The following is a 21,263-nucleotide window of genomic DNA, read 5'->3' on the forward strand; positions in this document are numbered from 1 at the left end:
CGGATTCTGCAGATCTGCCTGGCAGCAAAAGGAGCCTCATTGATGTCTACAGCTGATATTTTAACCGCGGTCTTGTGGCTTGTAAAAGGGAAAAAAAAACCACCTGCAAAGCAATGGTATAATGTGCCAATATGCATTGCATACTAGCACATTATGAAATACTCACCTTGAAACAAAGCCCTTCAGTGCTGTACTGTTTCTCCGTATTTCTTCTGGGTTAGCACTTGATTGGCCGTAGTCATAACGTCCTCGGTTTCGTCACAAATGTATGCCAGACCTTCAGGGCGATGTCACCGGCTGCATCCAGGGTTAATATCGCCTAAAGATGCACATTTGGGGGATATTCATTTTAGCTACAGGTAAGCCTTATTTATAGGCTTACCTGTAGGTAAAAATTACCAAGCTAGGTTTACTACCGATTTAACTGTTGCGCTAAATTACTGTATTTATTTGCATATAACACTCACTTTTTTACCCTGAAAATAGAGGGTAAACTGTGCCTGTGTGGTGTTCGCAGGGGGCTGTGGAAAGTTTTTTTCCCTGAAACTTCCCTCTTACAGTTAGGGTGCGTGTTATACGCCTCTGCGTGTTATACGCCTCTGCGTGTTATACGCCTCTGCATGTTATATGCCTCTGCGTGTTATATGCCTCTGCGTGTTATACGCTGATAAATACGATAGTTCCTTTTCCCCATCTTATCCCTTCATTTTTTTTCTTTGAATGTTCCTATTTAAAGAGGAAGTAAACCCCGGCCGATTTTTTGGTTTTTGAAATGTTATGTTACACATGTGTATCGCAATGCATACTAAATAGATCATTTTCCAAAACGAGTCCCGCAAATACCTTTTTTCACCCGTTTTTGTTTCCTCTTTTTCCGGGTACTGAAAGCGCCATTCTTTCTCCTGTTTCTTGAATCAATAGCTGACATCACTTCCGCCCTTACGAGTCCCTCGTCGAAATCTCGAACATGCGCCGTAGCGTCGTGACCAAGCCTCGATGTTGATAGCCGTTACCTCGGCAACCAATGATACACGGCAATGAATGAAAAAGCGGGAGAGTATCAGGAAGAGGAGTATATCAACGCGAGACTTCTCCTCTGTGCCGGACAGAGGGGAAGTTCGCTTACAATCAGTCCCGGAAACCCTGAAAATTTTAGATGCGAATGGTGTGAATAGTGCGCAAGCGCGGTGACGTCGTCATAAATAAAAAGATGATTTTACAGCTAATTACAGGAGTGAGTACACTTTCACAGGCAGCGATCAGCTGCCCGTGTTATGGGCTAAGTTTTAAAACAATGTTGTGTGAGAGGGTATACAACCACTTTAATAAAAAATCTTCAACCAAAACTGATTGTTTGCTGGTGAGTGAATAAATCTCTTGAGTGCAGTGATAAGATATTCCAGCTTTACCATGTTGCTGAATCTAGGCCAAAGGATGGCATTTGGCTTCCCTTATGAATTCTTAGAAATGGCAAACAAATAATTGGGTAGATCCAGAAACACCTTCAATATGGTCTTATGGATATTGGTGGAATGCAAGGTAACTTAAGATAATCTAACTACAGGAGTCTCCAAGGGGTACATAAAGCTGCCAGGTGATTCAACCCACCACTGGTCACGCAAACATGAAATACCAGTTTAAATAGGATTACTTTTGTATGCCAATGTCCCCTGCTCATACACTTCCATTTATCTCCCTTGTCTTAGGTCTGATGTGGTCGTTCTCTGTTTCTCAATTGCCAACCCCAATTCCCTCCAGCATGTTCAATCTATGTGGTACCCAGAAATAAAGCACTTCTGTCCCCGTGCCCCTGTTATTTTGGTTGGATGTCAGTTGGACCTGCGCTACGCCGATTTGGAAGCTGTGAATCGTGCCCGCCGCCCTTTAGCCAGGTGTGTTTATGTCCCTTTGTCTGCAATTTATTTAGTATTGGTATTATTTTAATAGGGCAAGCTTTCTACCTCAGTGCCAGTATCCAGAGGAAGCAATTTCAGTACAGGAGAGCAGCATGTACAACTGTGCAAGACCATGTAAAGTGGGAGGCTTGCTTAAAAATGTACTTTACTTGTCAAAAATTATCTTGCTATGTTATCCCTATTCTTGTGTTACTTCTCTAATGCAGTTCAGTAGAACTGAAAGCAAAAGTTTTTTGGCCATATTTGTTCCATTGGGGGATTTTCCTTCACTTCTTGTCTCATAGCCACAACAAGAAATCCCTACAAATTGAGGGAAATCCCTGGTAGTCACCAAGTTCACCAAAACTAACGTCCCTAACAAAAAAAATTATTCTATTACGGTGTGAATATACTCCTGAATACACTAGTTGCCTAGCTTTCATGCCAATCCAATGGTGTCTGTGCTTCTTAAACATTGATCTGGAAAAGGTGTGGCCTCTTGATTATTTAAACTAATCTATTGCTCAACTGTTTCTGATATTTGTTTTTTCTTTGTAACAGGCCAATCCGCGCTCAGGAGATTCTTCCACCTGAGAAAGGTCGGGAAGTAGCAAAAGAGCTGGGCATTCCATACTATGAAACTAGTGTGGTTGCCCAGTGTGGCATCAAGGAGGTTTTTGATAATGCCATCCGATCAGCACTCATCTCCCGCCGCCATTTACAATTTTGGAAGTCACATTTACGAAGTGTCCGTAAACCTCTACCACAGGCTCCTTTTCTTCCTCCACGGCCTCCTCCACCCGTTATTATTGTTCCAGATCCCCCAGCACAAAGTGAGGATCATCCTGGGCACCTTCTGGAGGAGGCTTCTTGTGCCGATGTGGTGCTGGTGGTCCAAGAAAGGATTCGTATCTATGCCCACCGCATCTACCTCTCCACTGCTTCCTCCAAATTCTGTGACCTTTTCCTCATGGAAGATGGAGACCCACCTGCCCAAGCCAGGGACCCCCTTCTACGTGCCTCTAGCTTTGACGCTTGTGAGGCTTCAGGAGAAACTGAGGGAGGTGGAATAAGAACCTCAGCCAGTGATGGTACATTGGGCAGGGAAGGGGACAGAGACTTATCAGGATGGAGCAGGGCCTTTGAAAGCATACGGAGTGGAGTTCCAGAAGAGCCGCCTGGGTACAGGGCCAGAAAAGTGACTATTGTAAAGATGGACAGCTCAGTAAGGTCTGGACCATTCAGAGCAGTGCTTAAATATTTATACACTGGGCGACTGGATGAACGGGAACCAGAGCTTATGGAAGTTGCCCATATTGCAGAACTGCTGGAGGTGTTTGACCTGCGAATGATGGTGGCTAACATTCTGAATAGAGAGGCATTCATGAACCAAGAAATCACCAGGGCGTTCCATGTCAGGAGGAGCAATCGCATCAAGGAGTGTCTAGCAAAGGGGATCTTCTCTGGTGAGTTGATGAACATAGAATAGCTTGATATTCCTTATGGCTGCACTGTGTGGGTTGGGGATAGACATTTGTACAGTTAGCATTGATATAAAATGGCAGTTGCCCAGTACCAATGTCTTTTGCAGGATCGCAGGCAGATTTGTGCTTTTGTGGGCAACGCAAGACAATTTTGGACAACAATCTTTAGAGATAAAGATCAGATGGACAGGCTTAAAAAATGTATTTAATCACACTTTTTCCCTGGGGGAAGCTGGAATCAAGAGGGGATGTGTACTCTACCCTCCTTCCCACTGTGTTGGCTCAAAGTAGTGTACAAATCCATGGCACAAGCAAGCTGTAGACCAGATTGTCCATCGTGTGGTCCTGGAGGCCCTTTGATGTGGCCTGCAACCTCAAACCAGGGAAGCACATGCCTATGCTTTGGGATGGCAGGTTGGCAAGCCCTGATTGCGATCAACAGCCTTTCCAAAGCAACAGAGTGCATGGAGCCAGTGCCGGCAGAGGAAGAAGGCAGCCATAGAGGGAGCAGGAAGCCACATGAGCAATGCTTCCTTTGTAGCACTGGCTCCTTTCTAGGGATCGACAGATTTGTTTTTTTGGTGCCGACACAATACCGATATTTCGGCCACCTCTCCTGACGATATTTTTTTGACAATATTTTGTACATCACTGTTATTGCTATCACGAGGAATGTAAACATCCCTTGTGACAGTAATAGTGACAGAACTCTTTTTGGAGAGATCGGGCGTCTATAAGACTCCAAGCCTCTCCTCTGCACTTCAAAGTATTCAAAACATCAAGATCTGCATTTTTGAATACTTTATTTTTTAAAACTGCTACCTTTAAGATGGCAGTAATCTGGGAAGTCATGTCATGATATTGCATCCATGTTACTACATCCGAGACCCGAGCAAAGCATCGGCTTTTTTTGGGTCTTCGACCAGCTGGTGGGACGGGAGAGCCCGGGTGAATGGTGGAAGTTAATTTGCACAGCCCTAAAATAAACATATAAGAATTATGAACACAAACAAATGTCTACTAGGCATATATAGATACAGTCTTTATCATACCAGCAATGCTGCCTTAGGAGATCGGGACATAGGAAACATGTGGTGCAGGCTTAGCTGACTCCATGTGGACTGCCCACTGTCCAGTCAAAAAGATGAAAGAGTGGTGATAGGAAGTGAAGACCGTTTTCAATAACACGACAGGAAATGTACATTACCATAGAACACTGCCCGTCAACAGTCCTTAAGAGTGACATCTAGTGGACGATATTTGAATTACAAGTCCAGAAGATATTACTGTATTTCCTTGTAGGCCAAAGGCATGACACTTTTACCTAAATCTCTAAAATTCTAATTTGCATTTGTGTTCCTGCCACAGGGGAAATTCATAACTGACAATTGCAGGCAGATATATGCAAGATAATGTGTCCACAACTTTTAGTAATTAACCCCTTCAGCCCCTGAAAACTTTACCCCCTTCCTGACCAGAGCACTTTTTGCGATTCGGCACTGCGTCGCTTTAACTGACAATTGCGCGGTCGTGCAACGCTGTACCCAAACAAAATTGATGTTCTTCCCCCCCCCCCCACAAATAGAGCTTTCTCTTAGTGGTATTTGATAACCTCTGCGGTTTTTATTTTTGCGCTATAAACAAAAAGCTAAAATTTTGAAGCAATCATTTTTTACATTTTGCTATAAGTAATATCCCCCCCAAAAAAAAAAATATATATATATATATATATATATATATATATATATATATATATATATATATATATATATATATATATATATATATATATATATATATATATAAAAATAACATATTTCTCAGTTTAAGCCGATACGTATTCTTGCACATATTTTTGGTAAAAAAATCGCAATAAGTGTATATTGATTGGTTTGCGCACAAGTTATAGCGTCTACAAAAATAGGGGGTAGTTTTATGGCATTTTTTTTTATCAGTAATAGCGGCGATCTGCGATTTTTATCATGACTGCCACATTATGGCGGACACATCGGATACTTTTACGCTATTTTGGGACCATTGTCATTTATACAGCGACAAAAAATGCACTGATTGCTGTGTAAATGACACTGGCAGGGAAGGGGTTAAACACTTAGGGGAGATCAATAGGTTAAGTGTGTCCTAGGGAGTGATTCTAACTGTGGGGGGATGGGCTCACTACAGCATGACAGAGATCACTGCTTCTGATGACAGGGAGCAGTAGATCTGGCATGTTGCTAGGCAGAACAAAAAATGCCTTCTGCCGCTCCGTGACATGATCACGGGCACCCGGCGAACATGGAGTCCACGGGACCCATGGTCACGCGACCACTATGCCGCTATTTAAAGGCGACGTACAGGTACGTTGCTTTGCGCAGCCGTGTCATTCTGCTGACGTATATCGTGCAGCGGTCGGCAACCGGTTAATATGCATCTACCAAAAATGCTGATGCGTAAAGTATACATTATACACATACATGCGAGATTGCTTATGCTATCAATCTATATGTTACTTCTGAAAAACAATCAGGAGTTTCTTGTGTGATTTTTTTTTTTTTTTAAAGCCACAGTAAGCATGTTCTTTGCTAATACATTGGCTACTCACATGCTCATGGATAGCTATAAATATCTTGCATCTGCGGAGAGCAGGGGACTCCAAGCATTCTGAATAAAGGGCGAGTTTACTGTTCTTCAGACTTTAGGGGAGGCGACTGTGGCCAGTGGGAGTAGATGTCCTAGCATCAGTAGGAGCCAAAACAATGCCCCGCCTTTGGAAGGAATTGTGCCCCCTTATTGGTGTCGGTAGAAGGAATTGTGGCCCCTCTGTGTTGGTGAGAGGAATTTTGCTCCTTCATTGGTGTTGGTGGAAGGAACAGTGCCCCACAAATAGTGTATTTTGACAGGAATTATGCCCAGTTGGTGTCAGTGGATGGAATAGTGCTCCAAAGCTGGATAAAGGCAAGTAACGGGCCACATCCAGCCCCAGGTCAAAGGGTTACTTTTATTAGCTTAGAACAGGGGTCTCCAAACGTTTCAAACAAAGGGCCAGTGTCTGGCTACCTTTGATCCCCGGTGGTTTTGTCCAAGCCCTATTGGACCGCCAGCCTCTCAATGGCGCTCCTCAGACCCCCACCGAACAGCACACAGCTTGGGATCTTCAAAAAGGGGGAACCCAGCCGCTCACTGGATCCCCATCGCTGGTTCAGATGCTCCGGGCCAACATGGTCCCGGAACCAGGAACACCGTGTAGCACGCACGCCCCGGCCAGGTATGCCATAACGTGATGTGGCCACCCTAAAGGTGGGTGCCACACTGGACGAAGAAGACCCAGAACCAATGGCGTCTGTCCCATAAATACCCCTCCCCAGCATGCACAGCGAGGACAAACCCTTGTCATTGGCTGCTGGAAAGAGCAACCAAACCTCAACTCCACTGCTGCCAACTGCAGTACCGGGGTTGGAAGAACACCCCAGCACAGCAGAATGGGCTCACAGTACAGCCAAGCTGAGACAGAGACCGCAATTTGCCACCTAACAATCAAGATCAGAGCCTTACTATACTCTAATCTATACTTAAATTTGACTAGCGCCAGTACTGCAAAGTACAGGGGCGCTACATAAAGTTCTAAAGAAACAAAGCTAAAGAGATCCGGGTACTGAATCCTGTGGCAGGGGATTCCGGACCAAAGTGTCTCATCAAGAAAGGAAGGTCTGTGGCAGAGACTGTACTTTGTGCGCCATCCCGGCTGCTAGGCCAGTGAGAGGGACCTATCCGGGTGAGCAATACCCACTTTGGCTTGAGTGGCGACGAGAGCTGTATGCTGGAAACAGGAGTGTTTCCTTACTTTGATTATGCACGTGAACCTACCTACCCTTCCACCCCTCATCCTTTTCTTCTAAAGCTCTCCCAAATAAATCCAAGAAAAAGTGCATTGTGTGGACATTGAAATTCTTCAGACTCTCCTATTCACCCTGGACAGCGAGAACAGAGAGGTAACGTGCCACCCAAAATATAACCAGCAGCTCCTGCAGGGGTAGTGCTACACAATGAAGAGCCGAGAAGCCGTGGAGAGGGTGACGCGGGATCGTGCCCACGGGGTGGGAGGTCTGGGGGGCCGGACACTGCAAGGTGTTTTTTTACCTTAACGCATAGAATGCAAAAAAACACGAAGGTTTACAACCCCTTTAAGGCTAATAAAAATAGACTTTTTTTTTTTTTTAGTTTTGTGTAATATTTTCTCCTTACTTTGGAAGGTATTTTTTCTTTCTTCTTTTCTGTCTACTGATCCTTTCTTCCATTCATCAGATGTCACTTTCGTGTTGGATGACGGAAGTATAAAGGCCCACAAGCCTCTGCTGATCTCCGGCTGTGATTGGATGGCAGCCATGTTTGGAGGCCCCTTTTTGGAGAGCGGCACGGCTGAGGTGAGCGTCTGTAAAGCTGTGGATTATATTCATGCCAAGAGGAAGATGTTTTTATTTGGAAGATGTTTGATTTATGTCTGGTAAAGGGTGTGTCAGAGCTGGAGAAAGGAATGAGGGAGGGCAGGGTTACTACAGTTTGTGAAGGAGACTGATGATTGTCACCCTGCCTATTACAGGTATTAATATAGCACTAATAATTTACACAGAACTTTACATATTTATCGTACATTCACATCAGTCCCTGCCCTCAAGGAGCGTATAATTTAAGGTCCCTAACTCACATTCATACATACACATACTAGGGCCAATTTCGAGAGGCACAACTTACCTTACTATGCCTACCAGCATGTCTTTGGAAATGTTGGCACAGGGAGAACATGCAAACTCTTTACAGGTAGCGCCATTGATGGGAAAGCCTTGTGGGTTTAACAAATCATTTTTTTGTATAATTCACCTTAAAGGGGGCGTGGCCTATGCCTACATACTTGTTTTTTTTAATTGGTGTCCCTTGTTCCCATCCCAAAAAGTTGGGGAGAATGGTGATAAGAATTTAGTACAGGCAGTGGGCACAAAAAGTTATTTACTCATAAGTTATCTGGCAAGAACAGTCATTTTTTGCATGTTATAACAAAACAATAACCTAAAGTTCGCTGTTAAGGTTTTCATATCTTTAAGGCAGCATTTTAGTATAGGCCTACTGTAAATGGGCCTTTACTGTATCTACAGTGTGATTGTATACATGATATACTGTAAAAAAAAAATAACAATATACACTATATTACCAAAAGGTAATGGACACCTGCCTTTACACGCACATTAACTTTGACATCCCAGTCTTAGTCCGTAGGGTTCAATATTGAGTTGGTCCACCCTTTGCAGCTATAAAAGCTTCAACTCTTCTTGGAAGGCTGTCCACAAGGTTTAGGAGTGTATCTATGGGAATGTTTGACCATTCTTCCAGAAGCGCATTTGTGAGGTCAGGCACTGATGGATGAAAAGGCCTGGCTTCCAGTCTCACTTTAATTCATCTCAAAGGTGTTCTATCAGGACTCTGTGCAGGCCAGTCAAGTTCGCCACCCCAGAAAAAACAAAAGTGTGGCGCTGATGAAAGTATAGAACAAAGTCCATATGATAGGACAGTTGCAAATAGCAGATAAGAACAAAGTCCATATGATAGGACAGTTGCAAATAGCAGATAAGCCAAAGTCCACAGTAGAACCAGATCTCTGAAGCAGATGAGGGACAACAAAGTATAAGTTCCTTAAACCATGAAGATGGGTAAAGATGTCTGCTTACCAGAAGTTGAGACTTGAATAGGTGTACACCTATCAAGTCATACAGGCTTGTAGGTTACTGAGAACCTGATGTCGTCTGCTGGGGGAAAGGGATGTGGGATCCAATGGTAATTCCTCCTTGATGTTTGTTGATTAGCCGGTAACCATATAGAAGTCTCAGACACGAGAATCGTTGATTGACCAAAGGGAAATTAAAACACACATAGCGTGATACTGTATATGGTTGAAATTTATTTTAAAGGGAATATAAAATTTACACTCACGCGTGACCGGAGGTAATAAAAGCCCTTGTACAATAAAAGGCAGAAAAGGTCAGTGTCTTCTCCCGACGCGTTTCGTTCAATAGAACATCGTCTTGGGGCACTGACCTTCTGCCAACATAAGCCAAATATATAACTGTAGATGTCCCCTACCTTAATTCCATGATCCGTATGGGGACAGGTCGCGCCGCATCTAAATGAGTCTCCACTTCCGGGTTGGAACAAGATGGAGTCACTAGCGTGCGCTTCAAGCCTCGATCTGAAAACGAGGCTTGAAGGGGAATGGGACGCACACTGGGCGGAAAAGCACGCACAAAGACAAGGAGCGGAACGTAATTGCGCTAAACACCAACGTAAGTGACGTGACGTGACTGGCGTTCAGAATATGAAGCGCAATGAAGAAAATATGCGTTTCACCGACAAAGGACGAAAGCTCACGTGGTGTAAAGCCTCCAATAGAGGCACACGGTGAACATGATACAAAACCGCAACGCAAAAAAAATGGGGACATCTAGCGTTTATATAAGGAATGGCACCAAATAACCAGTTGTAAGTCAGTTAGATGTAATAATGGTCACATATGCATGTGAATATTAAAAGCAAAAAACAATAAGAAAATTCATCTAAAAATTCATAAACACATAAAATATCAATCTATCAATGTATAAGAATTAAAGATGAAGTAAAAATAAAATTAAAAATAAGAAGTCTAGAAATGTAAAAAGAGATTTTTTACATGATCATATATGACAACAGTACCATAATAAAAAACAAAGAATGGGGATAATCATGATTTGTTAATAAAAGAATTAATATCCCATTCAACATTCAATCCATATGGCATATACGTTTGTAATTCGTATATCCAAAATGTTTCAATCCTCGATACCCCTCTAGTCTTGGCTCCACCTCTCCAGGGGGCCACAAACTTGTCTATAATCAAAAATTGGGTACCAGCAGGATCGCGATTATGTTCTTGTCTGAAATGTCGTGGTACCGTATGTTTTGTACTGCCCCCTAAAATCTTAGCAACATGTTCACCTACGCGAACTGAGAATGCTCTGATAGTACGACCCACATATTGCTTGCCACACGGACAAGTAATCAAGTAGACAATATGTGTGGTGGCACAAGTGCAAAAAGATTTAATCGGGTAAATTTTGCCCGTAATGCATGACTGAAATTCAACAGATTTCGAACGCCTACAAATGTTATACAAACAAACGTTGCATTTTTTGCACGGATAGTACCCTTTCATATCATGAAAGAACGTTAGTTGGGTGGGTGGGTCAACAACATTAGGAGCAATTTTGTTCCTCAAAGTAGGGGCTCCTCTAAAAATCACCTTCGCCCTATCTGGTAATAACAGACCTAAAGTTTTAACCTGTTTAAGCACATCCCAATGTCTATCAAAGATTTTTTTGATGTCATTGTGTTGAGTTGAGTAGGACGTGAGCATCGAAAATCTGAATGATGTATCGGGCTCACGAGGGACTCTATCATTCAACAAAGAGTTACGGTCAATAAGTGCAACACGATGCAATTCTGCATCGACTGACATAGAGTCATAACCTTTATCTAGAAATCTTTCTTTAAGCATGGAAGCCTGAGCGAGATAAGTTTCGCTGTCAGTACAATTCCTCCGTAATCGGAGGAACTGGCTCTTGGGTACCGATTTAAGCCACGATTTGTGGTGGCAGCTGTCCACCGGAATGAAACTGTTCCTGTCCGTGGGTTTGAAGAAAGTACGGAATTTAAACTGCCTGGACTCAATGGCTATCTCCAGATCTAAAAAGTTAACCTTAGTCGAACTGGAATCAAAAGTGAACTTGATGCCACGATTGTTTAAATTCAGAGAACTAAAAAATTCTCCCAAGGCTTCAGCAGTACCATCCCATAGGAGGAGGACGTCATCTATATATCTGGCCCATAACACCAAGGACGGGTGTCTGTCAGAATAGATGACGTCCTCCTCCCATTTGGCCATGAACAAATTCGCCAGACTGGGGGCAAACTTGGCCCCCATGGCGACACCACGTTTTTGAACAAAATACTTCTGATTGAACCAGAAATAATTTCTAGTTGTGGCAAACTCCAGAAGTTCCAAAATATAGGACTTCTGGTAATTGAAGGATCGAGGCCTAAAAAATAGGAGACAGCCTCCATTCCCAATTGCTGGGGGATACAGGTATAAAGGGACTCCACATCTGCTGTGGCAAGCAGGTAATCACCCTTAAGTTCTATGTCACCAAGCATTTTAATGGTAGAGGTTAGGGTTGTCCCGATACCACTTTTTTAGGATCGAGTACAAGTACCGATACTTTTTTTCATGTAGTCGCCGATACCGAATACCGATACTTTTTTTAAATGTCATGTGACAGTTTTCAAACCACAATACAGACCAAGGATATTTTCTTTAGAATTATGAAGAACTCTAACTCAAGACATTATAAAAGAATAAAAATGAGTAAAAATGAATAAAAATGTTTTATTTGCTTGTCACGCAGTAGTAAAAAACTCAAAGAATTTTCATAGAACATGTTGATAAATACAAAAAAAGTATTCTATTTAGGTATCGGGAGCATTTGCGCGAGTACGAGTACTCCCGCAAATACTCGGTATCGGTCCCGATACCGATACTAGTATCGGTATCTGGACAACCCTAGTAGAGGTGGTGTCCTTCAGATAGGAGGGGGTACGCTTTACCAGGGGTTGCAAATAACAGTCAATATAGCGGCCAATTCTGGAAGTAATAGAATCAATCCCGCTAATTATTGGTCTTCCGGGAGGCTTATAGGGGTCCTTATGGATTTTAGGCAGGTAATATATTGTTGGAATTCTCGGGGCAACCGGTATCAAAAAAGATCTCTCTCTCTGGTTTAGAATGTGAGAATCAAAACCCTTAGTAACCAGAACTTCCAATTGTTTCTTATAAACATTAGTAGGGTTATTGGGAAGTACTTGATAGGTTGCTGCATCTCCAAGAATACGGTCCATTTCTGCAATATAATTATCCTTATCCAAGATGACTATCCCCCCGCCTTTATCAGCAGGGCGGACTATAATGTCCTTCTGGTCGCAAAGGGAACGGAGTCCTTCCCTTGGTAAAGGATGATTATAAAAAAAAAATTTAAAGGTAGAGACTTCAAATCTTTAAGGATTAATTCTTTGAAAATATTAACCGAAGAAGAGGAAGGGACTGGAGGATTAAACAAAGAGGGATTGGAAAGTCCTGAATGTACAGTCCCTGAAGTGGCAGCCCTCTCAGTCGAGGGTGTGTTGGATATAAAATGACGCTGAATATTAATCTTGCGTATAAATTTGTTTACATCTATGAATGTATCAAATTTGTTTAGTGGACATGGGGGGGCAAATTTAAGGCCTTTATCTAATACAACAAGCTCGTCCTCAGTGAGTACATGTTTACTTAGATTAAATAGTCCTTGACCAATCAAACTTTTCTTTTTTTTTTTTTTTTCTTTCCTTTGGTGTTTCCGGCCTCCCCTGTTACCTCTCTTACGTCTGATGGCCTTTTCAGGCCCTGGGTACCCCTGTGAAAATCCTGATTGTTAGAAGATGTAGGGCCATAATGGCCATAGCTATGCTGAGGTCGCTGATAATCTAATGGGCCATCACGGATATCACGAAGGGGTAAATACCTATTGTCCGTAAGGGTGGGGGGATAATTGTAATATTGGGGGCCTGAACCATACGGAGTCCTATAATCATTAGGTCTCCCTGGAGAGTCATCGTAGTCATGATAGTCCTGTCTATGATGATAGGACCCTGTATCACGATGGTTACTTATAGACCGACCCCTCCTACCACCTCTACTGTGATTGCTACGACCCCTGTTAGGGGGTGTCGCAACTTCAGAGCGTCTACCTTTCAGAATTTGTCTGAATGGCGGCGGAGGTTTAGGAGCTACTTGATGTGATGTAGTGGGTGGTAGATCATTGGCATGATTATCAACTACATCGACTTCAATGGGTGAACCTAGAGCCGTGGAACTAGACAAAATTGACTGCCATTTGAAGACAGTACCAGATTTGTAGTCTCCAGCATCCCTGGTATATTTTTTATGTTTTTTGTTTCTTTGGTCTCTATCCTCCTTTTCAAGGTGAGCCTGAAGGTTGGAAGAAAGGGAATTATATTCTGATGAGTCTTTCAGAGATAAGAGTTTATCCTTAACCTCTTTAATTTCCTTATCCAGTAAGAGTAGCCTGTCCTGCTTCCTGGAGACTAGAAAAGTCAAAAAATTAGTACCTGCTACATTGAAATAGCGGAACCAGGAGTCTAAGTCTGGATCCCCTTGCTGGGGTTGTATTTCCCACCGAAGACTCCTGGGCACCATATTCTCAAGTATGTACTGTTTCAAGAATAGAATATCCCATTGTAGATGTACCTCGGAAACCATAATATTTTTCAATCTGAGGAATAAACCCCCTATTTCAGTATCATTAGTAATAGTAGAGAACACCCCTTCTGTATTAACTTTACGTTGGGCTCTATATTCAAAGATGTCCATAATTGAACAGAGATTGAACGGGTGAGAAAAGAGGCTGCTGCAATAACCGAGATCTAAAATGCAACAAGGGAAAATATAGACACAAAAAGCGTCTATACGGTAATGCGCTGCCAAAATAATCTTAAACTAAGCAGCCAACACAACAAAAAATAGATCACTTTTTGTCACAAATAGAACATGGAAAAAACAAAAGTGTGGCGCTGATGAAAGTATAGAACAAAGTCCATATGATAGGACAGTTGCAAATAGCAGATAAGAACAAAGTCCATATGATAGGACAGTTGCAAATAGCAGATAAGCCAAAGTCCACAGTAGAACCAGATCTCTGAAGCAGATGAGGGACAACAAAGTATAAGTTCCTTAAACCATGAAGATGGGTAAAGATGTCTGCTTACCAGAAGTTGAGACTTGAATAGGTGTACACCTATCAAGTCATACAGGCTTGTAGGTTACTGAGAACCTGATGTCGTCTGCTGGGGGAAAGGGATGTGGGATCCAATGGTAATTCCTCCTTGATGTTTGTTGATTAGCCGGTAACCATATAGAAGTCTCAGACACGAGAATCGTTGATTGACCAAAAGGAAATTAAAACACACATAGCGTGATACTGTATATGGTTGAAATTTATTTTAAAGGGAATATAAAATTTACACTCACGTGTGAACGGAGGTAATTGTACAAGCGCTTTTATTACCTCCGGTCACACGTGAGTGTAAATTTTATATTCCCTTTAAAATAAATTTCAACCATATACAGTATCACGCTATGTGTGTTTTAATTTCCCTTTGGTCAATCAACGATTCTCGTGTCTGAGACTTCTATATGGTTACCGGCTAATCAACAAACATCAAGGAGGAATTACCATTGGATCCCACATCCCTTTCCCCCAGCAGACGACATCAGGTTCTCAGTAACCTACAAGCCTGTATGACTTGATAGGTGTACACCTATTCAAGTCTCAACTTCTGGTAAGCAGACATCTTTACCCATCTTCATGGTTTAAGGAACTTATACTTTGTTGTCCCTCATCTGCTTCAGAGATCTGGTTCTACTGTGGACTTTGGCTTATCTGCTATTTGCAACTGTCCTATCATATGGACTTTGTTCTTATCTGCTATTTGCAACTGTCCTATCATATGGACTTTGTTCTATACTTTCATCAGCGCCACACTTTTGTTTTTTCCATGTTCTATTTGTGACAAAAAGTGATCTATTTTTTGTTGTGTTGGCTGCTTAGTTTAAGATTATTTTGGCAGCGCATTACCGTATAGACGCTTTTTGTGTCTATATTTTCCCTTGTTGCATTTTAGATCTCGGTTATTGCAGCAGCCTCTTTTCTCACCCGTTCAATCTCTGTTCAATTATGGACATCTTTGAATATAGAGCCCAACGTAAAGTTAATACAGAAGGGGTGTTCTCTACTATTACTAATGATACTGAAATAGGGGGTTTATTCCTCAGATTGAAAAATATTATGGTTTCCGAGGTACATCTACAATGGGATATTCTATTCTTGAAACAGTACATACTTGAGAATATGGTGCCCAGGAGTCTTCGGTGGGAAATACAACCCCAGCAAGGGGATCCAGACTTAGACTCCTGGTTCCGCTATTTCAATGTAGCAGGTACTAATTTTTTGACTTTTCTAGTCTCCAGGAAGCAGGACAGGCTACTCTTACTGGATAAGGAAATTAAAGAGGTTAAGGATAAACTCTTATCTCTGAAAGACTCATCAGAATATAATTCCCTTTCTTCCAACCTTCAGGCTCACCTTGAAAAGGAGGATAGAGACCAAAGAAACAAAAAACATAAAAAATATACCAGGGATGCTGGAGACTACAAATCTGGTACTGTCTTCAAATGGCAGTCAATTTTGTCTAGTTCCACGGCTCTAGGTTCACCCATTGAAGTCGATGTAGTTGATAATCATGCCAATGATCTACCACCCACTACATCACATCAAGTAGCTCCTAAACCTCCGCCGCCATTCAGACAAATTCTGAAAGGTAGACGCTCTGAAGTTGCGACACCCCCTAACAGGGGTCGTAGCAATCACAGTAGAGGTGGTAGGAGGGGTCGGTCTATAAGTAACCATCGTGATACAGGGTCCTATCATCATAGACAGGACTATCATGACTACGATGACTCTCCAGGGAGACCTAATGATTATAGGACTCCGTATGGTTCAGGCCCCCAATATTACAATTATCCCCCCACCCTTACGGACAATAGGTATTTACCCCTTCGTGATATCCGTGATGGCCCATTAGATTATCAGCGACCTCAGCATAGCTATGGCCATTATGGCCCTACATCTTCTAACAATCAGGATTTTCACAGGGGTACCCAGGGCCTGAAAAGGCCATCAGACGTAAGAGAGGTAACAGGGGAGGCCGGAAACACCAAAGGAAAGAAAAAAAAAAAAAAAGAAAAGTTTGATTGGTCAAGGACTATTTAATCTAAGTAAACATGTACTCACTGAGGACGAGCTTGTTGTATTAGATAAAGGCCTTAAATTTGCCCCCCCATGTCCACTAAACAAATTTGATACATTCATAGATGTAAACAAATTTATACGCAAGATTAATATTCAGCGTCATTTTATATCCAACACACCCTCGACTGAGAGGGCTGCCACTTCAGGGACTGTACATTCAGGACTTTCCAATCCCTCTTTGTTTAATCCTCCAGTCCCTTCCTCTTCTTCGGTTAATATTTTCAAAGAATTAATCCTTAAAGATTTGAAGTCTCTACCTTTAAAAAAAATTTTTATAATCATCCTTTACCAAGGGAAGGACTCCGTTCCCTTTGCGACCAGAAGGACATTCTAGTCCGCCCTGCTGATAAAGGCGGGGGGATAGTCATCTTGGATAAGGATAATTATATTGCAGAAATGGACCGTATTCTTGGAGATGCAGCAACCTATCAAGTACTTCCCAATAACCCTACTAATGTTTATAAGAAACAATTGGAAGTTCTGGTTACTAAGGGTTTTGATTCTCACATTCTAAACCAGAAAGAGAGATCTTTTTTGATACCGGTTGCCCCGAGAATTCCAACAATATATTACCTGCCTAAAATCCATAAGGACCCCTATAAGCCTCCCGGAAGACCAATAATTAGCGGGATTGATTCTATTACTTCCAGAATTGGCCGCTATATTGACTGTTATTTGCAACCCCTGGTAAAGCGTACCCCCTCCTATCTGAAGGACACCACCTCTACCATTAAAATGCTTGGTGACATAGAACTTAAGGGTGATTACCTGCTTGCCACAGCAGATGTGGAGTCCCTTTATACCTGTATCCCCCAGCAATTGGGAATGGAGGCTGTCTCCTATTTTTTAGGCCTCGATCCTTCAATTACCAGTGACCAGAAGTCCTATATTTTGGAACTTCTGGAGTTTGCCACAACTAGAAATTATTTCTGGTTCAATCAGAAGTATTTTGTTCAAAAACGTGGTGTCGCCATGGGGGCCAAGTTTGCCCCCAGTCTGGCGAATTTGTTCATGGCCAAATGGGAGGAGGACGTCATCTATTCTGACAGACACCCGTCCTTGGTGTTATGGGCCAGATATATAGATGACGTCCTCCTCCTATGGGATGGTACTGCTGAAGCCTTGGGAGAATTTTTTAGTTCTCTGAATTTAAACAATCGTGGCATCAAGTTCACTTTTGATTCCAGTTCGACTAAGGTTAACTTTTTAGATCTGGAGATAGCCATTGAGTCCAGGCAGTTTAAATTCCGTACTTTCTTCAAACCCACGGACAGGAACAGTTTCATTCCGGTGGACAGCTGCCACCACAAATCGTGGCTTAAATCGGTACCCAAGAGCCAGTTCCTCCGATTACGGAGGAATTGTACTGACAGCGAAACTTATCTCGCTCAGGCTTCCATGCTTAAAGAAAGATTTCTAGATAAAGGTTATGACTCTATGTCAGTCGATGCAGAATTGCATCGTGTTGCACTTATTGACCGTAACTCTTTGTTGAATGATAGAGTCCCTCGTGAGCCCGATACATCATTCAGATTTTCGATGCTCACGTCCTACTCAACTCAACACAATGACATCAAAAAAATCTTTGATAGACATTGGGATGTGCTTAAACAGGTTAAAACTTTAGGTCTGTTATTACCAGATAGGGCGAAGGTGATTTTTAGAGGAGCCCCTACTTTGAGGAACAAAATTGCTCCTAATGTTGTTGACCCACCCACCCAACCAACGTTCTTTCATGATATGAAAGGGTACTATCCGTGCAAAAAATGCAACGTTTGTTTGTATAACATTTGTGGGCGTTCGAAATCTGTTGAATTTCAGTCACGCATTACGGGCAAAATTTACCCGATTAAATCTTTTTGCACTTGTGCCACCACACATATTGTCTACTTGATTACTTGTCCGTGTGGCAAGCAATATGTGGGTCGTACTATCAGAGCATTCTCAGTTCGCGTAGGTGAACATGTTGCTAAGATTTTAGGGGGCAGTACAAAACATACGGTACCACGACATTTCAGACAAGAACATAATCGCGATCCTGCTGGTACCCAATTTTTGATTATAGACAAGTTTGTGGCCCCCTGGAGAGGTGGAGCCAAGACTAGAGGGGTATCGAGGATTGAAACATTTTGGATATACGAATTACAAACGTATATGCCATATGGATTGAATGTTGAATGGGATATTAATTATTTTATTAACAAATCATGATTATCCCCATTCTTTGTTTTTTATTATGGTACTGTTGTCATATATGATCATGTAAAAAATCTCTTTTTACATTTCTAGACTTCTTATTTTTAATTTTATTTTTACTTCATCTTTAATTCTTATACATTGATAGATTGATATTTTATGTGTTTATGAATTTTTAGATGAATTTTCTTATTGTTTTTTGCTTTTAATATTCACATGCATATGTGACCATTATTACATCTAACTGACTTACAACTGGTTATTTGGTGCCATTCCTTATATAAACGCTAGATGTCCCCATTTTTTTTGCGTTGCGGTTTTGTATCATGTTCACCGTGTGCCTCTATTGGAGGCTTTACACCACGTGAGCTTTCGTCCTTTGTCGGTGAAACGCATATTTTCTTCATTGCGCTTCATATTCTGAACGCCAGTCACGTCACGTCACTTACGTTGGTGTTTAGCGCAATTACGTTCCGCTCCTTGTCTTTGTGCGTGCTTTTCCGCCCAGTGTGCGTCCCATTCCCCTTCAAGCCTCGTTTTCAGATCGAGGCTTGAAGCGCACGCTAGTGACTCCATCTTGTTCCAACCCGGAAGTGGAGACTCATTTAGATGCGGCGCGACCTGTCCCCATACGGATCATGGAATTAAGGTAGGGGACATCTACAGTTATATATTTGGCTTATGTTGGCAGAAGGTCAGTGCCCCAAGACGATGTTCTATTGAACGAAACGCGTCGGGAGAAGACACTGACCTTTTCTGCCTTTTATTGTACAAGCGCTTTTATTACCTCCGGTCACACGTGAGTGTAAATTTTATATTCCCTTTAAAATAAATTTCAACCATATACAGTATCACGCTATGTGTGTTTTAATTTCCCTTTGGTCAATCAACGATTCTCGTGTCTGAGACTTCTATATGGTTACCGGCTAATCAACAAACATCAAGGAGGAATTACCATTGGATCCCACATCCCTTTCCCCCAGCAGACGACATCAGGTTCTCAGTAACCTACAAGCCTGTATGACTTGATAGGTGTACACCTATTCAAGTCTCAACTTCTGGTAAGCAGACATCTTTACCCATCTTCATGGTTTAAGGAACTTATACTTTGTTGTCCCTCATCTGCTTCAGAGATCTGGTTCTACTGTGGACTTTGGCTTATCTGCTATTTGCAACTGTCCTATCATATGGACTTTGTTCTTATCTGCTATTTGCAACTGTCCTATCATATGGACTTTGTTCTATACTTTCATCAGCGCCACACTTTTGTTTTTTCCATGTTCTATTTGTGACAAAAAGTGATCTATTTTTTGTTGTGTTGGCTGCTTAGTTTAAGATTATTTTGGCAGCGCATTACCGTATAGACGCTTTTTGTGTCTATATTTTCCCAAGTTCGCCACCCCAAACTCACGAATCCATGTCTTTATGGACCTTGCTTTGTGCACTGGTGCGCAGTCATGTTGGAACAGGAAGGGGACCACCCCCAAACAGTTTTCACAAAGTTAGGAACATGAAATTGTCCAAAATGTCTTGGTATGCTGACGCCTTAAAGTGGATGTAAAGTCAGATTCTAGGCATTAAGATAAAAAAAAACTTCTGTGTAGCAGCCGCCCCAATCCCCCCCCCCCCACCCACCAATACTTACCTGAGCCCCATCTCTGTCCAGCGATGTCCACTAGTGCCTTGGCCATCCAGGACTCTCCTCCTGAGCACCATTGGCTCCCACTGCTTTCAATCGGTCAGCCAATCAGGAGCTCTAAATAGACACAGGGAGCTGTGACTCTGCTCGCAAGCCCCCATAGCAAGCTGCTTGCTGTGGGGGCACTCGACAGGAGGGAGGGACCAGGAGCACAGAAGAGGGGCCAGAGAAGTGGAGAATCCGGGCTGCCCTGTGCAAAACCACTGCACAGGGCAGGTAGGTATAACATGTTTATTTAAAAATTCGACTTTACAATCGCCAATCCCAACCCCTGAAAAACAACCCCACACCATTGATTGATTGATTTTTGAGCTTAATTAGGCGCCAAATGCCCACTGTGAAGTGAGCGTCTAATCCCCCCTCCATTAAATTATTTGGACCCTACGGATTAAGACTGGGATGCTATTAAAATTAATGGAAAGGCAGGCGTCCCAATACTCTTGGTAATATAGTGTATATGGCTATTTTGGTCTGGGTAGACTGCTTCTTGTTTTATTAATCAAGGCTGTTGTGCATCTGCAGGTGGTGCTCCCCTATACCTCTAAGGCCAGTATGCGTGCAGTGCTCGAGTATCTCTACACTGGGCAGTTCACCGCAGGATCTGATCTTGACCCACTGGACCTCGTCATACTGGGAAACAGGCTTTGCCTGCCACATTTAGTAGCTCTGACCGGTAAATATTGTGCTTTATGATGAGTAACGTTAAGGACCTGTTCAAGTCTAGGCAGTCCATTGCAATGTGTTTAATGCTCATTATGTTGCATGTTTATATGTGTTGCATTAAGGCAGCCGATTCATCTAAATGGGCTGCTAAGGCACCAAATTTAATTTTTTCCAATTCTAAATGTAATTAATTCAGTTCATTAAAAGTAAACACTTCTGTATGAGTAATTTCAAGCTTCTTGGGAGGGGCATAAATGTATTTAAATAAATCTCTGGGCTCTCTGCCAGGCTGCAGGAGGCAGCGAGTTAAAACCTGCTTACAAAA

The 21,263-nt window shown here is 42.3% G+C and overlaps 1 protein-coding gene across 5 annotated transcripts in view; it reads left to right on the forward strand.

The window, feature by feature from the left end:
• Positions 1-21,263, forward strand: part of RHOBTB2 (Rho related BTB domain containing 2) — a 60,703-nt gene that overhangs the window by 33,114 nt on the left and 6,326 nt on the right. For all 5 annotated transcript variants that reach the window (XM_040346172.1, XM_040346173.1, XM_040346175.1 and 2 more), the window contains 4 exons: positions 1,707-1,892; positions 2,457-3,361; positions 7,682-7,800; positions 20,798-20,948. In XM_040346172.1, coding sequence (XP_040202106.1) covers positions 1,707-1,892; positions 2,457-3,361; positions 7,682-7,800; positions 20,798-20,948 — 1,361 coding nt within the window. The remainder of the gene's footprint in view (positions 1-1,706; positions 1,893-2,456; positions 3,362-7,681; positions 7,801-20,797; positions 20,949-21,263) is intronic.

Source organism: Rana temporaria, chromosome 3 (assembly GCF_905171775.1).
Source record: "Rana temporaria chromosome 3, aRanTem1.1, whole genome shotgun sequence".
NCBI classification, from domain to species: Eukaryota; Metazoa; Chordata; class Amphibia; order Anura; family Ranidae; genus Rana; species Rana temporaria.